Here is a 20,428-nt window from a genome sequence, read left to right as displayed (position 1 = left end):
TCTATCAAAAAGGAAAGTATTTTTTATAATGAAAACATTCTAAACACCTCCCACTCTGTTTATTCATGTAAAATGGGTGGGTGCACAAACGTCTGGTCCTCTCTCAGTAAGTATCACAGTTTAATTCACTCTCACACATATGAGCACTGACATGGCAGCTGACCAGAGAAAAGAACCAGGCGTTGTGGTAAATATGCCTAACATGCTGGATTTTGTTCATTACTATTGCAAAAACAGCTTGTATATTTTGCATCCTTGCTTAGTGATTTTCTTTTTGCATTTTGACCTTACTTACACTAAACCCTACTATGAACGTTGCCTTGTACCTACATGTGCAATGACAATAAATTGAATCCAATCCAATCCAAACTGTGTCATTTTCTATTTTGTCTTTGTTTGTTGGTTTAGATTAAAGACGGCTGGGCAGGTTACAGTTTGGAGCTGTTTAATTATCCTGAGCATTACCGGGGCGATCTGGAGTGTGTGTACATCCCTCATGGAGTCATTATGAACAGGTAGGTGAAAACCATAAACAAAATTGCTCAATGCCATTAAATATTTGTGCTTTCTTTTAAACTGAAAAAAAAAAAGTTTATATTCTGAGCTATTCATTGGAATCGTTGTTTAGTCTTGTGCTTTCACAATCACATTCCAAAGAAATGTGACACATTTCATGTGACCCTTAAATCTAATTTCTGAAATCACATGACCTCCTCACACACAGTTTGTGACAATGTGACCTAATGTGATTTATAGGATTGAGTGTCTGGCCAGAGACATCCTTGAAGACATCGGACATCATGATCTGATGGTTCTGTGTGTTCTGAAGGGGGGATACAAGTTCTGTTCTGACCTGGTGGAGTCAGTTAAAGCTCAGAGCCGCAGCGCCAACAGAAGACTGACCACCAGAGTAGAGTTCATCCGCTTCAAGAGCTATCTGGTGAGGAAACACAGAAATCATAAGCTTAATTAGTGTATATCTACAACACATCGGTACTAAAAGTGTACTCAAATTAACACACCCCTCAAATTAACTCTCAGAGAAAATTAATGCTCAGAGTTAAAGTGGTCATCATTGTCTGTGATCAGCAGATGGCACTCTGTAGCTGCGTGCCTGTTATTCAGAAAAGTATGTGCATGTGCTAAGAATAGCATATTTCTATGCTACTGTATTATTTCTGGTGTATGCCTATATTGTGCACAGTATGGACATTGCCCAAAATGAAAATGCCCAAAATACCTGGATGATATAGGCTACAATGTATTACATTACTACATTTGCTAAAATCTAGTAATGTATCTAGCACTATAGAGCTTGGATGAATTCTTGATTCATTCATTCATTCATTACAGTGTGTGAGGAATAAGTCAGTATATCAACATCAGACAAGGTAACATTGACTTTTTGATTCATTATTTGATCGAACTGGCAAAATGTTTCACACATAATTGGATTGACAAAATAAATGTCAGAATGATGCTGTGAGCTAATATTCATGCAAACTGAAATTTTCAGAGAATGAGTGATTGCTCTGTAACCAATATAAGAAAAAAAAACTATATATATATATATATATTTCATTTCAGATACAGTAGCCTATTGTCTAATTTTCATGTAGTTTAGCTTGATGTAGCCCACTAAAATAACTAAACTGAAACTAAAATACAAATTAATAAAAACATTTTAAAACAATAAAAACTAATAAAAATGACAAAACACACAATCAAATTAGTACAACTTTAACAATAAAATCAGAATGGGGAAAAAGCACTGCACACAAATAGAAAAGGCAAAAACAGAAAATGCCTCTAATAAACAATATTAATAAATGCTTTAATCTGGGACCTTATACACTGATCCCTTTGATGAATTGGTTCAAAATGACTGACTCACCCATGAGTCAAATTCATTTTGTAGTACATACCGTATTATAGTTAAATGCTACTGTTTTATCAACATATTTATTTTAGGTTATTAATATGAAATGTTTTTTGCACTGATATCACTCACATAACACTTTTTGCTCCCAATGTTCTCACATTTACAAACCCTTTGCTAATAGTTTATATCAATTATTTAAGAACCGATTCTTTTGAAAACGTCATCAGCTAGCTGACTGATTAGCCAGCAGATGGCGCTGTTTGCACAATTTAGTCCAAAGAGATGCCCTTGTGTATGTGTGTGTGTGTGTGTGTGTCTTTAAATCAAAATAACACCCCTATAGTAATCAAACTTGTCTTTTAGTACATATTATCATCATAAGTGTCTATTTACAAGTGAAATACACAAAGAGAATCCACTCTGAGGATACAGTAAAGGTCAAATTGTTCTGTCATGGCTGGGTGGGTCTTCAAAGTGTTTTACTCATGGGCCCCTGAGGAGCCTCCAGTCCATCAGCCAGTGGCTCCACTTCCTGTCTGAACACAACCGACCCAGAACGTTCATCTCAAGCACAGAAGAGCCACTTCACCCCTTCACAGAAGATCAACTTGACCCTGAGCAGTGGAAGCAACGCAATAGTCTCATCAGACAAAAGCAGCTTCTGTCAGGCGTACAGCAGTCAATTGTGTCCGCGGTGCTCATGTCTGTTGAGACTGTAAGATCATATGTGCTGACAGGGCCACAGCAGGGGCCTTTTAACGTCCTTCTCTGTGTTTTCCTCACTGTGTGTTTTACAGAATGACCAGTCCACTGAAGATATGCACATTATTGGACCAGATGACCTCTCCATGCTGAAAGGGAAGGTATTGTATCAGTTTCTTTTTCTTTGGTAATAAGAAAGCATTAAAATGAGCTTTATTATCAGTGATTAAGGCACAATTGCTCATGCAGTATTTAGGGATAGGGATTTGAACGTACGAATGTTACATGAATGATATCTCAAATCAGATTGTGGCTTTTTGAACAGAGTTGGTGTACTTTTCCTATGGTAGCTACTTTTACATCACAAGAATTGTACTAAAAATGTACGAAATTTTTTCCTTTGCATTTTTGAAAAGTTTCATAAACAGATGGCAGCGTTGTCAAAATGATCCCTGTTTACAAAAACAACTAAAAAACAAGTTCAGTACAAAACCCAGTACAGGTCAAAAACTCCACCCTCTCCATTTAAATTAATGGGATTTAAGACAAAAAAAAAAAAAACTTTTTACACTTCAAATTATTTTTTTCAAAATCAATCATTTTATTTAGGTAGTTCTTATCATGCTGATGTATTTTCAAGTGCTCATGTTTGTAAAAAGTTCACTTTTAGTTAGTTAGTTCAATCTGGCTCCAAATGAATCACTACTGCACAGACTCTGGCTCCAAATGAACCACTACTGAACAGACTCAGGGTCCAAATGAAAAACTACTGAACAGACTCGGACTCCAAATGAACCACTACTGAACAGACTCAGGGTCCAAATGAAAAACTACTGAACAGACTCGGACTCCAAATGAACCACTACTGAACAGACTCAGGGTCCAAATGAAAAACTACTGAACAGACTCGGACTCCAAATGAACCACTACTGAACAGACTCAGGGTCCAAATGAAAAACTACTGAACAGACTCGGACTCCAAATGAACCACTACTGAACAGACTCAGGGTCCAAATGAAAAACTACTGAACAGACTCGGACTCCAAATGAATCACTACTACACAGACTCTGGCTCCAAATGAACAACTACTGAACAGACTCGGGACTCCAAATGAACCACTACTGAACAGACTCAGGGTCCAAATGAACAACTACTGAACAGACTCGGACTCCAAATGAACCACTACTGAACAGACTCAGGGTCCAAATGAACAACTACTGAACAGACTCGGACTCCAAATGAACCACTACTGAACAGACTCAGGGTCCAAATGAACAACTACTGAACAGACTCGGACTCCAAATGAACCACTACTGCACAGACTCTGGCTCCAAATGAACCACTACTGAACAGACTCAGGGTCCAAATGAACAACTACTGAACAGACTCGGACTCCAAATGAACCAATACTGCACAGACTCTGGCTCCAAATGAACCACTACTGAACAGACTCAGGGTCCAAATGAACCACTACTGTATATACTCTGGCTCCAAATGAACCACTACCACACATAATCGGGCTCCAAATGAACCACTTCTGCACATTTTTGGGCACCAAATTAACAACTACAGAACAGACTTGGGGTCCAAATGAACCACTACTACACAGAATCTGGCTCCAAATGAACCACTACTGAACTAAATCGTGCTCCTAATGAACCACTACTGCGCAGACTCTGGCTTCAAATGAAACACTACTTCATGTCTCCAAATGAACCACTACTGAGCAGAATCTGGCTCCAAATGAATCACTAATGTACATTTTTGGGCTCCAAATGAACAACTACTGAACAGACTTTGGGTCCAAATGAACCACTCATCCAAATGATCACACAGGCTCTGGCTCCAAATGACACCATCCAAGATGACAGCTGCCATACTGGGATGTTTTGGCTTCACTTTCCTATAGTGGAAGGAAATGGAGAAGCGTTATTATTATATTTTTTACAGCCTGTGCTAAAAGCTCTGTATTATGCATGTCAGGCCAGTAGTTGGCGATGTCACTTTGGCATTTTCCAAATTGTCATCTTTGTACTTTACACAGAGTGTCTTGCAGTGTGAGAAACCACTGCAAACTATTCGGTGTATCAGTGAACTGTCAGAATGAATCAAACTGAATTGCAAACTATTTCAAACCACATTTTGCAAACTCCTGCTTTCAAACAGAAAGCTGCTTGATTTGCCTCAGGTCTTTTCTTAAATGTAAAGGTACTTCATTTTTTGGCTTTTTTTTTTTTTTAAATCAATTAATTTCAATATAAAACCTTACAATCAGAAATTAAAAATAGATGGACTGATACTCCATCCTCCATTTGTTGACGATGTTGAATGCCTCACCTAAATGAAATTGCTGTTGCTTGGCTTACATCAATTCAGTGTTCCTACTGGTGGTGCAAATACTACCAAAATTTAGTACCCGGGGAACTGCCCTTGTGGCTAGTTCCGGTAACTGAGTTCCTATGCACCCAGAGCAAAAGCCCCTTAAAATATCAGAGAGACTTAGAGGTGGACAATTTTGACTTGGGCCAGTAAACAACCAATTAGAACACTCTAATATCCATATCACCAAGCAACATCCTACTACCCAGAATGCCCTAGCAACTGCTTGGTGTACACTAAAAACTCTAGAACAACATCCTATTTAACCACATAGTAATTTCCTAGTTTCCAGCTGGTTAACAGCTATAAGCAAACATCCTGGAAGCAAGACCATTCATAAAAAATGAAAAACCTAGTCATGCTATTCAAATTACATTCAACTTCTCTGTAAATGCAAAGAAATTAAATTGTTTTGTTTTAATAGTACGCTCTGAGTACAAAGCATGAAGTCAGCCTTGATCTATTCCAACAAGTCATGTGTATAAAATTACAAAACAAATACTTTCCCCTGTAGCATTTTGTGTGTGATTTTCATGATCACACTTGTATCAGGGGGTCTGATGAATTGATTGTGTATCTGTATGGATCTTGGATCAGGTGTTGTTCTAACAGCAGGCTGTTAAATGGGTTAGTGTGTTTAGTGAGAAAGTGCATACAGCTTCTAAGGATGATTTTTTTTCAACAACAATCATTGTGTCCCTTCAGAAGAGTTCTGAGACCTTATCAAGCTGATACATTTCTGAACTACTAGGACTAGAAAAGTATCATAGTTTCCATAACAAAATTAAGCACCACAGCTGTTTTAAACATTGATTATAAGTGTTTCATAAGTAGCAAATCAGCATATTAGAATGATTTCTGAAGGATCATGTGACACTGAAGATTCTGGAGTAATGATCACAGGAATAAATTTATTACATTTACAATATACGTGTTAAATTGTAATGCTATTTCATAATACTACTCCAAAGAGATAAGAATCTGAAGTGGACTGGATCTTAAGTTCCAACATATGCTGTAAAATGGTAATCATAAAATGACCAGGGAAAAAAAAAGGTTTCAGTGTAGTTATATCCTGTGCAGAACACATATTGTAGCACAGTCATGACATCATGGATTGTCAAACTGTTAAAATAAAAAAATATCTATATATTATAAATTGCTTAATTATTACAAATCTGCCTCTGTGTATTATATGGAGCCATATTGTTTATATCTATAAGGTCCAATCAATAGTCTGTGTATCATCATGGCAGCAGTGTGATGTCATATCTAATCAAATGAGTGTGATTGATGATTGGTTCCTTAGAGACTTTAGTATTACAAACCCGATTCCAAAAAAGTTGGGACACTGTACAAATTACAAATAAAAAAAGGAATGCAATAATTTACAAATCTCATAAACGTATATTTTATTCACAATAGAATATAGATAACATATCAAAAGTTGAAAGTGAGACATTTTGAAATGTCATGCCAAATATTGGCTCATTTTGGATTTCATGAGAGCTACACATTCCAAAAAAGTTGGGACAGGTAGCAATAAGAGGCCGGAAAAGTTAAATGTACATATAAGGAACAGCTGGAGGACAAATTTGCAACTTATTAGGTCAATTGGCAACATGATTGGGTATAAAAAGAGCCTCTCAGAGTGGCAGTGTCTCTCAGAAGTCAAGATGGCAAGAGGATCACCAATTCCCCGGCGAAAAATAGTGGAGCAATATCAGAAAGGAGTTTCTCAGAGAAAATTGCAAAGAGTTTGAAGTTATCATCATCTACAGTGCATAATATCATCCAAAGATTCAGAGAATCTGGAACAATCTCTGTGCGTAAGGGTCAAGGCCGGAAAACCATACTGGATGCCCGTGATCTTCGGGCCCTTAGACGGCACTGCATCACACACAGGAATGCTACTGTAATGGAAATCACAACATGGGCTCAGGAATACTTCCAGAAAACATTGTCGGTGAACACAATCCACCGTGCCATTCGCCGTTGCCGGCTAAAACTCTATAGGTCAAAAAAGAAGCCATATCTAAACATGATCCAGAAGTGCAGGCGTTTTCTCTGGGCCAAGGCTTATTTAAAATAGACTGTGGCAAAGTGGAAAACTGTTCTGTGGTCAGACGAATCAAAATTTCAAGTTCTTTTTGGAAAATTGGGACGCCATGTCATCCGGACTAAAGAGGACAAGGACAACCCAAGTTGTTATCAGCGCTCAGTTCAGAAGCCTGCATCTCTGATGGTATGGGGTTGCATGAGTGCGTGTGGCATGGGCAGCTTACACATCTGGAAAGGCACCATCAATGCTGAAAGATATATCCAAGTTCTAGAACAACATATGCTCCCATCCAGACATTGGGTCTCATTCACTAATAAGTGCGTACGTTTTTCGTATTTATACGCACATTTTAACTTCTCATGAAAACATTCCGCCTAATTCACAACACGTGCGTACGCACATGAGTTTGTTCTTAAACTCGTTCTTCTGTTAGTGAATCTGGAGTCTTCTAAAAGAGCGCCCGCGTGCACGAGGTTAGTGATTAGCATAATACACGACCACACCAACTCCATATAAGGGCTTTCCGCAAAGCGGCACTCGTCTAGAGAAAGACAATTATGGCATCGAAACAAAAGACAAAGAAAAATAACTTTAACGATAATGAACGTGAGGTTTTGCTGTCGGAGGTGGAAGCCAGAAAAAATGTGTTATTTAAAAGCAACTGAACAGCCATTCGTCACTCTCAGCAAACATATCTGTGCCAGGCGCCAGGGCACCTCCATCGGGGGGCATTTAAATTTCTAAGGGGGGGGGGGGGGGGGGCACAAATCACGTTGTGTGTGTTGGGGGGGTATTCGTGAAGAGCGTGTAATCTGTGATCGCGTGCAGTTGCTGACGCTCGCTAAAGCGTTCAATTGCTTTCTTTTGTGCGCTGTTTTATCGGTACTTTCGCTTTCAAAATCGATCGCGTTCAGCAAGGAGGGGAGAGGAAGGAAAGTGGGGAGGCACAGTAACTCGTTTGGGGGGGCCCGCGAGTGCCCCCCTTGGCGCCGGCCTTGCTGTGCGCTCTCTAAAGACGCGCTCTCTCCTTAGAGCACGCGCCGCTTCAAGCAGTACCAAGTGTGCCATGCCTCCAAACACAAGGTGAGAAACAATAATCACCGTTTATATAAGGATAGATCAGGTGATTTGTTGTTTGGACTTCTAATTTTATATATATATATATATATATATTTATATAATTGGACCTCTAATTATAGTTTATTATCAATTTTAACGTCTAGTTACTTTTCACCCACCCTGTACATAACATATCTAATTATATGAGGGGTTCTTTATACATGCTTATAAGGCCCTGGGCGTACATGATTATTGCGTACGTGTGGTATAAGTTGTTCTTGAATTTTTTCGTACATTTAGAATAAATTTTAGTACGAAAGTTTTTGATGAATCATGATTTATTCGTGAAAACGTCCGTACGCACATTTCACGCAAAAATTCGTGCGTACGCATGTTTAGTGAATGAGACCCATTGTCTCTTTCAGGGAAGACCTTGCATTTTCCAACATGACAATGCCAGACCACATACTGCATCAATTACAACATCATAGCTGCGTAGAAGGAGGATCCGGGTACTGAAATGGCCAGCCTGCAGTCCAGATATTTCACCCATAGAAAACATTTGGCTCATCATAAAGAGGAAGATGCGACAAAGAAGACCTAAGACAGTTGAGCAACTAGAAGCCTGTATTAGACAAGAATGGGACAACATTCCTATTCCTAAACTTGAGCAACTTGTCTCCTCAGTCCCCAGACGTTTGCAGACTATTATAAAAAGAAGAGGGGATGCCACACAGTGGTAAACATGACCTTGTCCCAACTTTTTTGAGATGTGTTGATGCCATGAAATTTAAAATAAACTTATTTTTCCCTTGAAATTATAAATTTTCTCAGTTTAAACATTTGATATGTCATCTATGTTGTTTTCTGAATAAAATATTGAAATGTGAAACTTCCACATCATTGCATTCTGTTTTTATTCACAATTTGTACAGTGTCCCAACTTTTTTGGAATCGGGTTTGTACATTTCTACAGCTTGTCCAAAATGTATTTATACCAGATGATGTACAATAAAATACATGACCCACGAAGTTCTTATGATATGAAAAAGGGGGTTAAATTATGAATAAATTACCCAAAATACGTTAAACTGTTAATGTGGCATTATATTAATCGTTGTATGTAACTCAAGTCTATGTAATTTTTTTTTTCTGATGATATCCGGATCCTTTTTTGGATGTTGTTGAAAATGTTTTGCATTCTCTAAATTCTGACACACTCTCTCTCTCTCCCTCTCTTCTCTCCACATGCCATACAGAATGTTTTGATTGTGGAGGTAAGATTGTATGTATGTGTGTGTGTTTATTGTATGTTTAAAAAGAATGCAGATATGTTCATTAAATATTATCACAACACGGATGAATTGTAATTCTGTCATGACAACTCTCGGTGGGATTGGCATGGCAATGTACATGACAATGTTAATGTATTTGGTCTTAGCGGAATAGATCTGACTTACTGAGACTTGCTACTGCGAATAAATCCACAACATGCTACTATGAGCGTATTAGAAATACAGTTGCTGCAAATATAACATACATGAAATAACCCCCTATAGCATACATGAATCACCTGGTAGCAGATTTATACAGGTGGAGCTGGGGAAGGTGAAGGGTTTCTGAAGCACGCTGTGAACTGCTACAACAAGCACTAGTCATATATTTGAATGTTAAGCAGAGAGCTCATTGGCTACCAATACAGGAGAGAACCAATCAGCTGTGCCATGTGATAATATTGTCATTAGGTCAGAATGAGTTAGACCTATCGGATTGCGCCATCTAGAGTGTCATGCCAAAACTCTGTATTTATATTTAAGGTGAAAAAACAAAAAAAAACAATCATAAAAACACACATGATAAGCCAACTGAAATAAAAGTACAAGAGAGGTTGTTATGAATAATTCCCACTGCACGTGTGCAGGGTAGTCTGAGTGTGTCTGGAAAACAGTAGAGTAGAAAGGTATTTTCCTTTCCTATCTGATTTCATATCAGACATTTTCCAGTCTGAAATCACCCGTGTAGATCACTCTATCACATGAGCTGTTGCATTTAATCTTTTTTTCCCGTAACCATTGGGTGTGTTTTATTAATTGTTATAAACTCTCATTATGAGTTGCATGCCAATTTCCATTCTTCTTTTATTTACTGTTTGGTTCATTTGTAAGTTAAACATTAATTTTCTCTTACTCTGAAAAATTAGCTCTGTTATAAAAATCATCATATTATAGCTGCACTGCAGAATGTCAGAAGCTGTCAGAATGTCAAACTCTTTTGAGGTCTATTGTGAATATTTCTTGTGTGTTTCATGTAAAGAATTATATTTTTATGACTTGCAAAATTGCTCTTTATGTGTAGTACAAGTAATCGCTTATGAGCAAACCCACATGGAATCTGCACCTGCAGAACTCCACAGGAAGACAGAATTCAAGTAGCCAGCTTATTAGAACAGAGCTTTTCAGAATCAGAATTAGCTTTATTGCCAGGTAAGGTTGCACATACAAGGAATTTGTTTTAGTGACAGTAGCTCCACAGTGCGACAGAATGACAGCGTCAGGACAGGACACAGATAATAAAAAAATAATATACAAATATACAAAATGGACAATATGCAAAATAGCACAAACACAATATACAAAATTGACAATTCAGTATGTACAGGTATGTTAGGTGCAAAATTGAAATGTAATAAGTATGTGTGTTAAATAAAAAATAAAAAGTATGATAGTGTTGTGTGTTTCATGTTTATTGTTAAGAGTTCAAATGTTCATGAGATGGATTGCCTGAGGGAAGAAACTGTTCCTATGTCTGGCCGTTCTGATGCTCAGAGCTCTGTACAGTTCAAAGAGGGAGTGTGCTGGATGTGAGGGGTCCAGAGTGATTTTACCAGCCCTTTTGCTCACTCTGGATGAGTACAGTTCTTGGAGAGTGGGGAGGGTTGTACCAATGATTCGCTCAGCTGTCCAGACTACCTTCTGTAGTCTTCTGTGGTCAGATTTGGTAGCTGAGTTGAACCAGACAGTTAATGAAGTGCAGAGGATGGATTCAATGATGGCAGAGTAGAACTGTTTCAGCAGCTCCTGTGGCAGGTTGAACTTCCTCAACTGGCGAAGGAAGTACAATCTTTGCTGGGCCTTTTTGACAATAGAGTCAATGTGAATGTCCCACTTCAGGTCCTGAGAGATGGTGCTGCCCAGGAATCTGAATGACTCCACAGTGCTGTGTATTTTCCCAGCCTCACTAGCTGCTGCCTGTCTGGCAGGAAGCTGTTGATCCACTGACAAACAGAGGTGGGGACGGAGAGCTGAGTTAGTTTGGGCAGGAGGAGGTTTGGAAGGATAGTGTTAAAGGCTGAGCTGAAGTCCACAAACAGGATCCTCACATAAGTCCCTGATCTGTCCAGGTGTTGCAGTATGTAATGCAGTCCCATGTTGACTGCATCATCCACAGACCTGTTTGCTTTGTAGGCAAACTGCAGGGGGTCAAGCAAGGGTCCAGTGATGTCCTTCAGATAAGCCAAAACGAGTTTTTCAAATGACTTCATGACCACAGATGTTAGAGCCACAGGTCTGTAGTCGTTATGCCCTGTAATCTTGGGTTTCTTTGGGACGGGGATAATGGCGGAGCATTTGAAGCATGAGGGGACTTCACACAGCTCCAGTGATCTGTTGAAGATCTGTGTGAGGATGGGGGCCAGCTGGTCAGCACAGGATTTCAGACAGGCTGGTGTCACACCGTCTGGGCCTGGTGCCTTCCTTCTCTTGTTCTTTTTGAAGACCTGGCGCACGTCATCTTCTCTTATCTGCAGTTCAGGTTTGGGGGAGAGGGGGGTTGCAGGCGTGAATGGTGTTTTTTCAAACCTGCAGTAGAACTCATTCAGATCGTCTGCCAGTTGTTGATTCTCCACAGTGCTGGGGGATGATGTCTTGTAATTGGTGATGTCTTTCAGACCTTTCCACACTGAAGCCGTGTCACTGGAAGAGAATTGGATCCTTAGCTTATCGGAATAATTCCTCTTTGCCACTCTGATCTCCTTTTACAGTGTGTATTTGGCCTGTTTATACAAGACTCTGTCCCCATTCCTGTAAGTCTTATTTGGCCTGACGGAGCCACGGTTTGTTGTTGTAATAAGTTATGAATCCTGAATAGAATCCTGGTAGGAATGCACATATCCTCACTAGGGCTGGGTATCATTCAAAAATGTTCGATATCAATACCGATACCGATACCTTGAGTTCGATACCGGTTCCTGAACGATACTTTTTTCGATACCAATTTTATGAAAACAGTTTTAACAAGATTACATTATCTCAAAAAACTTTGGTTTTATTTTTTTCAGCTTGTTGACATGTATACAGACTCAAAGACTCATCTCCTGAGCCACTGCACAAATAAACAAAATATAGCCAACACAATAAATCAGTACAAATAATTTTAATAAAGCTCAAATAGTTTTCAGTTTACACTAGTGCGTGCTCGTTTTAAAACGCATAGCTCAGACAGAATCATAATTTCTATTCATTTATTCTAGGTTGTTAAAGACTTCAAGAAATGTAAAATCTTTATCCACTTTCATAAGTGGATGTTTTATTTTCTTTCACAATATGTTTTATTGTTATTAAATTCTATGTTGTAGTATGTCTAATTATTTGAATGCATAAAAACTACTTAGTTTATTCAAATTTATTCTTAAAACAGCCTTATGAAATGTTTTCTTTTTCCTCAGAAATTCTGTGTTCTGTATCTGGTTTTCAAATGAAGGCATAAAACATTAATTTCATTTTTCTTTTAAATTATTGAAAAGAAAACTTTATTTAATTATTTTGGCAAACAAAATTTTACTATTAAAATTAAAACGGAAGAAATGTTGTGTGGTCATTAATTAAAAAATAAGAGTTTTAATAATTTTAATAGTAGCCTAGTAGTAGCAGTATGTACACTCTGCTGAACAATATGAATTTATTTCTGCCGCAGTGTCTTCCACGTTAATCCAAACTTTTATTTTGACGGGTTTCCGGGAATACCTTTACAGTTCTGTGTGTATATGATATGACGCAAGTTTTACTCAAATCAAACGGTAAAATGCTCATGAAGTGACTCTCAGAGCAGTTCTAGAGCTGTTGTTCATGTGTTTATGTCCTCATTTAGTGAGACGGCAGACGCTGAAATGTCACGCGAGCTTCAGTCTGTCAAGTTATCGAAACTGCGCGATATAGAGAGCAGACTGCTCCGTACGCTTTTGAATTGCTCTCGCGGATGTCAAACACTGATCAATCAGCACCGCGTCACTTCTAGTCAAACACACCTAGTGCTGCAGGCTTATTGGCTCACTGACGTTAATGAGACTAACCCCTTAAGGTATCGAAATTTGGTACCGAACGACAAGACGTTTTTCGATACTCTGTGATATCGAGGCAATTCGGTCGGTGCCTAAAAAGTATCGAACTCGATACCCAGCCCTAATCCTCACAGAAACTGATATAAGATGTTAAAGTCTCGGTGAGCTCGTCCAGATCGTTTGCAGCAAATTCAAAAACACTCCAATCAGTAAGGTTGAGACAGGCTTGTACAACCCACTCTGTCTCATTAGTCCATCTCTTTACAGTCCTTAATACAGGTTTAACAGATTTAAATTTCTGCCTGTAGGTCGGAATAAGATGAACCAAACAGTGATCAGAGGGTCCTAAAGCTGCCCGTGGGACAGAGTGATATGCATCCTTTATTGCTGTGTAACACTGATCCAGTATATTACTGTCTCTGGTGGGACATGTAACATGCTGTTTGTATTTTGGCAGTTCACAGGAGAGATTTTCTTTATTAAAGTCCCCTAGAATGATTAAAACAGAGTCCGGGTGTTATTGTTCTGTCTGTGATCTGATAAGCGAGTTTCTGTCAAGCTGAGCTCAAGTGACATTCACGAGAATGAATGAGCAGAACTCCCGCGACGAGTAGAAAGGTTTACAGTTGATGAAAAGTGTTTCTAGATCTGAACAGCATATCTTCTTTAACACTGTTACATCTGTACACCACCTGTCATTGATGTAGAAGCATGTCCCGCCGCCGCGTGATTTCCCCATTGATTCCGCATCGCGATCTGCTCTGATCAGCTAGAAATTAGGCAGATGTAACGCGCTGTCTGGAATGGTGCCGTTCAGCCAGGTTTCCGTGAAACACAGAGCAGCAGAGTTTGAAAAGTCCTTGTTTAACCGGGAAAGCAGAAGGTGTTTGTCCGTTTTGTTGGGTAGAGAGCGGAGATTTGCCAGATGGATGCTAGGCAAAGGCATTCGAAATCCGCACTGTCTGAGCTTCATAAGCACACCGGCTCGCTTCCCGCGTCTGCGCGTCCTAAAGCATCTAAACAGCGCAGCAGCTCCGCCGACTACTATGTTCAGCAAAGCATCCGAATAATCGAAAACAGGTTGGGGATTTTGTGGTGTGTTCTGCCGAATGTTCAGCAGTTCTTCCCTGGTGAAACTGGGATGAGACATGTGTTTTGTCTCATGTATCACCATATATCCATTCCAGTGTAATCGTATGTATTCATTTACTTACAGGCAATAGTGGACACAGGAAAGACCATGAGAGCCCTTCTACAGCACGTGGAGACTTTCCAGCCCAAAAGGGTTAAAGTTGCAGGGTAAGATCACTTTAAAACACTGTAAGAGGATGCATAGCCTGAGAACAAATCTAGAGAGGCAGATTGTGACATCTCCATCATTCTGAATGAGATCTAATGGAGGTTAAGCGTGTTTCATTAGTGATATTAATGTGTTCCTGTGTCTCCTCACTCAGGCTGTTGGTGAAGAGGGTTCCTCACGGGGCGGCGGAACTCCCAGACTGTGAGTGATCAAGGGTGCTCAAACACTACTTCTAGCCTGCAGAAATGGGCTGTAATGAATCACAATATCACACAGGGGATAGAGAGATTATCTGAACATGACTGCGATTAGTGTGATCTGGTTATATATGTTTCTCTGCAGATGTTGGATTTGTCATTCCTAATCGTTTTGTGGTGGGTTACGCTCTGGACTACAACGAGTACTTCAGAGACCTCAATGTAAGTTCATGTCTATTTTTTTTTTTCTCTATGACATTTTAGAAATAAAATGACGAGATACTTTGATTTTGAAACCCTACAAACGTATCAAAGAGTACAGTTGTTGTTTTTGGACATGGTATCATGGTAGTGTAGTACCCAATTTTTTTTATCCAGAACTCTGTTTTTAACGTTGCAGGAAGGAGTTAGCTGAAATTAAGATTTATATACAGCAGTATTTTATTTAAATCAAGAAGAGAATCCAAGATGAAAAAAGCAACCAAAACAGCTTTATAAAACTAAGACAATACCTATTGATGGGCCTGTTCGAAACACTGCTTCATGAAGCTTTGAAACATTTGCAAATCTTTTGTTTCGAATCAGTTTTTTGGAGAGCGTATCAAACTGGCCAGGTCACATGATTTTACCAAACGAAGCTACGTTACGTCACACTGTTTCGAAACTTTTTAAAACTCCGATGGTTCACCACTAGGGGGTGTTGATCTCAAAGTGAACCCATGAACCACTTCTGGTTGCTCAGTTAATCATGAAATCCCATGAAATTTTACTATAAAAATAAATAATTCAGGGCCAGATGTTGTGCGTTAAACAAAAGATAACTTCCCTTTAACACAGATGGCTATATAGTTTAAAAACTGTGTAAAAACATCCAGTACTTTCAACTTACATATCACATCATACTTAAAAATAACAAAATGAGCTTACGATAGATTTAAAACCACCTCCTTCTCCTGACTGATAACACTACTCTTGCCTGCTGGTTTTTATAGACAGCTCTAATGAAAACACTTAATTAATGAATTAATAAAATAATTAGTTTACTTCATTGTGTGTTAAGGGTTTGATTATACTTAAAACACATAACAAGCACTAATATTTAATAGATAAATATTTTAATATTTAAGAGTTAATTTTTTTTTTTTTTTTAAATAGTATTTCTATTTTGTAAGTTTGGCCTGAGTTCTTGATGCTTTTACAACGTATTTCACCAGCGGGTGTCGCCAGCATGTGCTATTTCAAGTGCTTCGAAACATCGAATCATTTTTGAAAGCAATTGGTTCAATTTATTCAATGCTTCGAAAAGCTTTATTTCTCCCATCACCAGTGTTGGGGAAAGTTACTTTTAAAAGTAATGCATTACAATATTGCGTTACTCCCTAAAAAAGTAACTAATTATGTTACTTAGCTACTTTTTATGGAAAGTAATGCGTTACGTTACTTTTGCGTTACTTTTTAAATATGAGCAGGGCTTGATTGTTTTTAATACAATAAATTACATTAATACAAATGTAAAAGCCCTGTATCTTGTGAAGGAAAAGTAAATTCATGTCTGAAAAGTAAAACTCAGGATAAGAAGGTTTAACACTCTTCAGCAATAAAAAAACAATGAAGCACAATTGTTAGTTTATCTGAAGTCATTTTTGCTTATTAGTATGGTTAAACTGGATCATCAAAGGTCAGCAGCAAAGACATTGGTTAATAAAATGGGATTAGATACATTTGTGTTGTTTAACATATTTAATTATTGCAGTTTGCGTCATATTCTGAGTTTGCATTTCACTGTTTTAATTCATTTTGATGAATACTAAGTCTGTTTTTTGCGAGTGGGATGAATTAATGCACATTCACATTTAGTCTAGAACTACAGTAACATGTTCACAGCGCACTGTCAGTCAATAAATGGGAAAACAGTAACTGGCGTTACTTTTTTGAAAAAGTAACTCAGATATTTTCTTGTAAATTAAAAAGTAATGCGTTACTTTACTAGTTACTTGAAAAAAGTAATATTATTACGTAACTCGCGTTACTTGTAATGCGTTACCCCCAACACTGCCCATCACTAAACAATAACCAGAAAACTGAGGAGAACCACAAGGATAGATATTTACAGAGGTAAATGAGGAACTAAACAAGACACAGGTGAACATAATCAGATACCATGAAAACAAAATAGTAACTATGGAAACATAATCAGATACCATGAAAACAAAATAGTAACTATGGAAACAAACTCAAACACAGGAGAGCGCAGAAACAATGGAATATAAATATAGTTCAAAATAAAAGTCTCAAGACCCATTTTACCAAGGACAATAGCTTTAACAACTATGAAAACTATAAAGTTTTAATTATTGTTCCAATTCTATGAGGATAGGGAAGTTCACATCACAGCTATAATAATATCAACACAGGAATCATTTGAATCATTTTCAAAATGATTTTTTTCTAGCTGATGAATGATAAAAACATTGACAGCAATCAAAATCCACACGACTTTAAAATGTGTTAGAACTTAAAGCAGCAAGAAACAAAACGGCAGTGCACGCTTATATTAAACAGAACAATATTGTGCATGGGTGTGGGCGCTAACATAATTATTGTTATATTTATCATTATAATTATTCTTGGTGTGTACAGACCTTCAAACAGATATAACATGAGACTTATTTATGGAGCCACAGGAAAATGCAACATACTCCCATAGCAATTTGTAACTATTTAACAGTTTTGCAAATTGATGGCTAATTTGTATGAATTAGTATAATTTATTTAATACTTTTTTTGCATCACCAGCTTAAGCCCTATAGGTTAAGGTATGGAACTTGATGCTTACTTTTTTGTTTGTTTTTGTCCAAATACAAATATCATCTATCTGCAACTGGCAGATAGATGATATTTACAGTAAGTGCAAACAGCAATAGATTCTATTTACAGTATTTAAAAATAGCATTTTCTTTGCAATAATATTATTTAGATGCTATTTATACTACTTAGTGCAACTAGCAGATATTTGCACCTCAGTATTGTAGTACATTATCAACAGTACACAATAACAATGTATTGAGTGTAAATAATACTTTTTAATAAAATTATAAAAATTGTATTGTCTCTTCTTGGGACAATAAAGCCATCTCTACACCCACCCCTAGCCGTAACCAATAAACACCCGTGAGGCACTTTTTCTTCATTCATTTTATTGAAAATAAATGACTTTCCAGTCTGATGTGACGTGAAAAGAAGGAGTTTAGCAAAAGGCAGATTTGAACTCAGGTTGATTGTGTCAAAAAGTCACTGTGTGATTTACCACCTACCACTGGAACCGTTCTTCAGCAGGCCTCTTTTGTAATGTTGGTGGGTGGAGTTAGTGTAAATAGCCTCTGCCAACAAGGTAAATAGTCTAAATAGACACTCCTTTGTACAAGTCATTTCAATACAATCAGATTATATGAGTTTGTACAATATCGCCTCCTCGTAAAATAGGTTCAAATTGTGTAATTATGGCATTTACCAGCAGGGCTAAACTTTTACCTCTTGGAATAGCCCAGTTTAACAACATAGACTTAATTTGTTTCAAATACATCAAAACACAGCACAACCAAAAACCTGAAATTATAGCCAGAAAAAAAAAGGAAAACATTTAAAGCTGTATGAAAAGGCCTACCAACCTCAAAGCTTATCATACAACATTGTATAAGACATGAATCATATAGTCATCTCAACCTGTAGCTTGAATGTCATCACTGAGTGTTGGACTTGGTGAACATCCAAATGAAATCTGGCATGCAGCACAGCATTCATCTTTCCTAGAAATCATGTGTACAAGCCCCTCCTGCAGCTGTAAATGTGATGGAAAACATCTTTCTGTCACACTGCAAACAAGCAGAAGCAAACATTTTGCTGCGTTATTTCTACAGTTTTATTTTCTGCTTTATTTATTGCTCGACTCACGTAAGCAATTTCTTCCCTTTCACAGCACATCTGCGTCATCAGTGAGACGGGGAAACAGAAATATAAAGTGTGACAAAACTCCTCTTTCAAGAGGAAATGGACATTTATATACGTTTTGACAAGATTACTGTGTTCTCAAATCAGATATCTGATATCTGTAACTGACATGCTGAATTACATTTGAAATATTATATAATATATTTAGCATGAATTGTCAAATCGCAATACAAATGTGCCATTTTATATGCTATATAAGAGCCCAGCTGTTCATTTTTGTCCTATTAAGAAGATATTTGTTTGACAGACCATCTATGCCACTCTCTTACTTTACTTGCTGGTTTGGCGATGACAACTCTTTTTTTTATCTTCATCATTTTAAAAAAATTTCTGATATTGCAAGAGTTCCTTGTAAATAAAATTTCTGTGATTTTCTTCAGTGGCTTTTGTTACAGACATCATGGTGTAGCAGATATATTTCATCTGTTGAAGAGACATTACAGATTATTAATATAGTATAAACAAGTTTTATATCCTTCCGTCCATTGCATGTATACTGAAGTCTATCCCAGCATCTCGGGCTTAAAAAAAAAAAAAAAACATGTTAATATAAAAAACAGGACATTACATACAGTTGAGGTAAAAGTTTACACCCCCCTTGCAGAATCTGCAACATGTTAATTATTTTACCAAAATAAGAGGGATCATACAAAATGCATGCTATTGTTTATTTAGTACTGACCTGAATAAGATATTTCACAGAAAATACGTTTACATGTAGTCCTCAAGAGAAAATAAAAGGTTCAAACGCTCACTGATGCTCAAATAGGACCAAATAGTGATGGCTGAATGACTGGGTCAGAGCATCTCCAAAACGTCATGGTGTTCCCAGTATGCAGTGCTTACTGGTACTTATCAAAAGTAGTGCAAGGACGGACAATCACTGAACCGGTGTCAGGGTCATGGGCCCCCGAGACTCAATTATGCACATGGGGAGCAAAGGCAACCTTGTCTGGTCACACAGAAGAGCTATTGTAGCTTAAATTGCAGAAAAACATATGGCTGGCTATGTTAGAAAGATGTTAGAGCACACAGTGCATCACAGTTTGCCGTGTATTTGGCTGCATAGCTGGAGGCCGGTCACTGGTGAAAGTACCTACAATGGGCAAGTGAATGACAGAACTAGGCCATGAAGCAATGGAAGAAGGTTGCCTGGTCTGATACATCATGATTTCTTTTAGATCAGATGGATGGTCGAGTGTATGTGCATTGTTTACCTGGGTAAGAGATGGCAGCAGGATGCGCTATAGGGGAAGAAAGCAGGCTGGTGGAAGCAGTGTTATGCTCTGGCCAAGGTTCTCCTGGGAAACCTCACAGCTGAGAGAAAAAAAAAAAAGAAACCATCACTTAGTTTGTAATGGTTTTACTGGTTTTAATGGAAACTGATCTCTACTGGTAGTTGGTCACCTTCTATTGGTGGCTTGTTAAAACCACGAAATCCTAATGGAATATGTCCCAAAACACTACAGGAAACCATTTTTAATGGTTTTAATGCTTAAAAGT

General features: G+C 37.9%; 1 protein-coding gene across 1 annotated transcript; it reads left to right on the top strand.

Moving 5' to 3' along the window:
• Window positions 1-139: 139 nt before the first annotated feature.
• On the top strand, window positions 140-19,294 carry LOC306863261 (phosphoribosyltransferase domain-containing protein 1-like; the record flags this gene model as incomplete). The annotated part of the gene is made up of 8 exons (XM_079406508.1): window positions 140-187; window positions 409-515; window positions 757-940; window positions 2,680-2,745; window positions 14,637-14,719; window positions 14,875-14,921; window positions 15,063-15,139; window positions 18,894-19,294. The coding sequence occupies 8 exons, from the start codon at window positions 140-142 to the stop codon at window positions 18,939-18,941; spliced, it is 660 nt and encodes a 219-aa protein (XP_079262634.1). The 3' UTR covers window positions 18,942-19,294.
• Window positions 19,295-20,428: the final 1,134 nt, after the last annotated feature.

Source organism: Barbus barbus, assembly GCF_936440315.1.
Source record: "Barbus barbus genome assembly, chromosome: 44".
In the NCBI taxonomy this organism is placed as follows: domain Eukaryota; kingdom Metazoa; phylum Chordata; class Actinopteri; order Cypriniformes; family Cyprinidae; genus Barbus; species Barbus barbus.
This window is presented reverse-complemented; position numbering and strand designations above follow the sequence as displayed.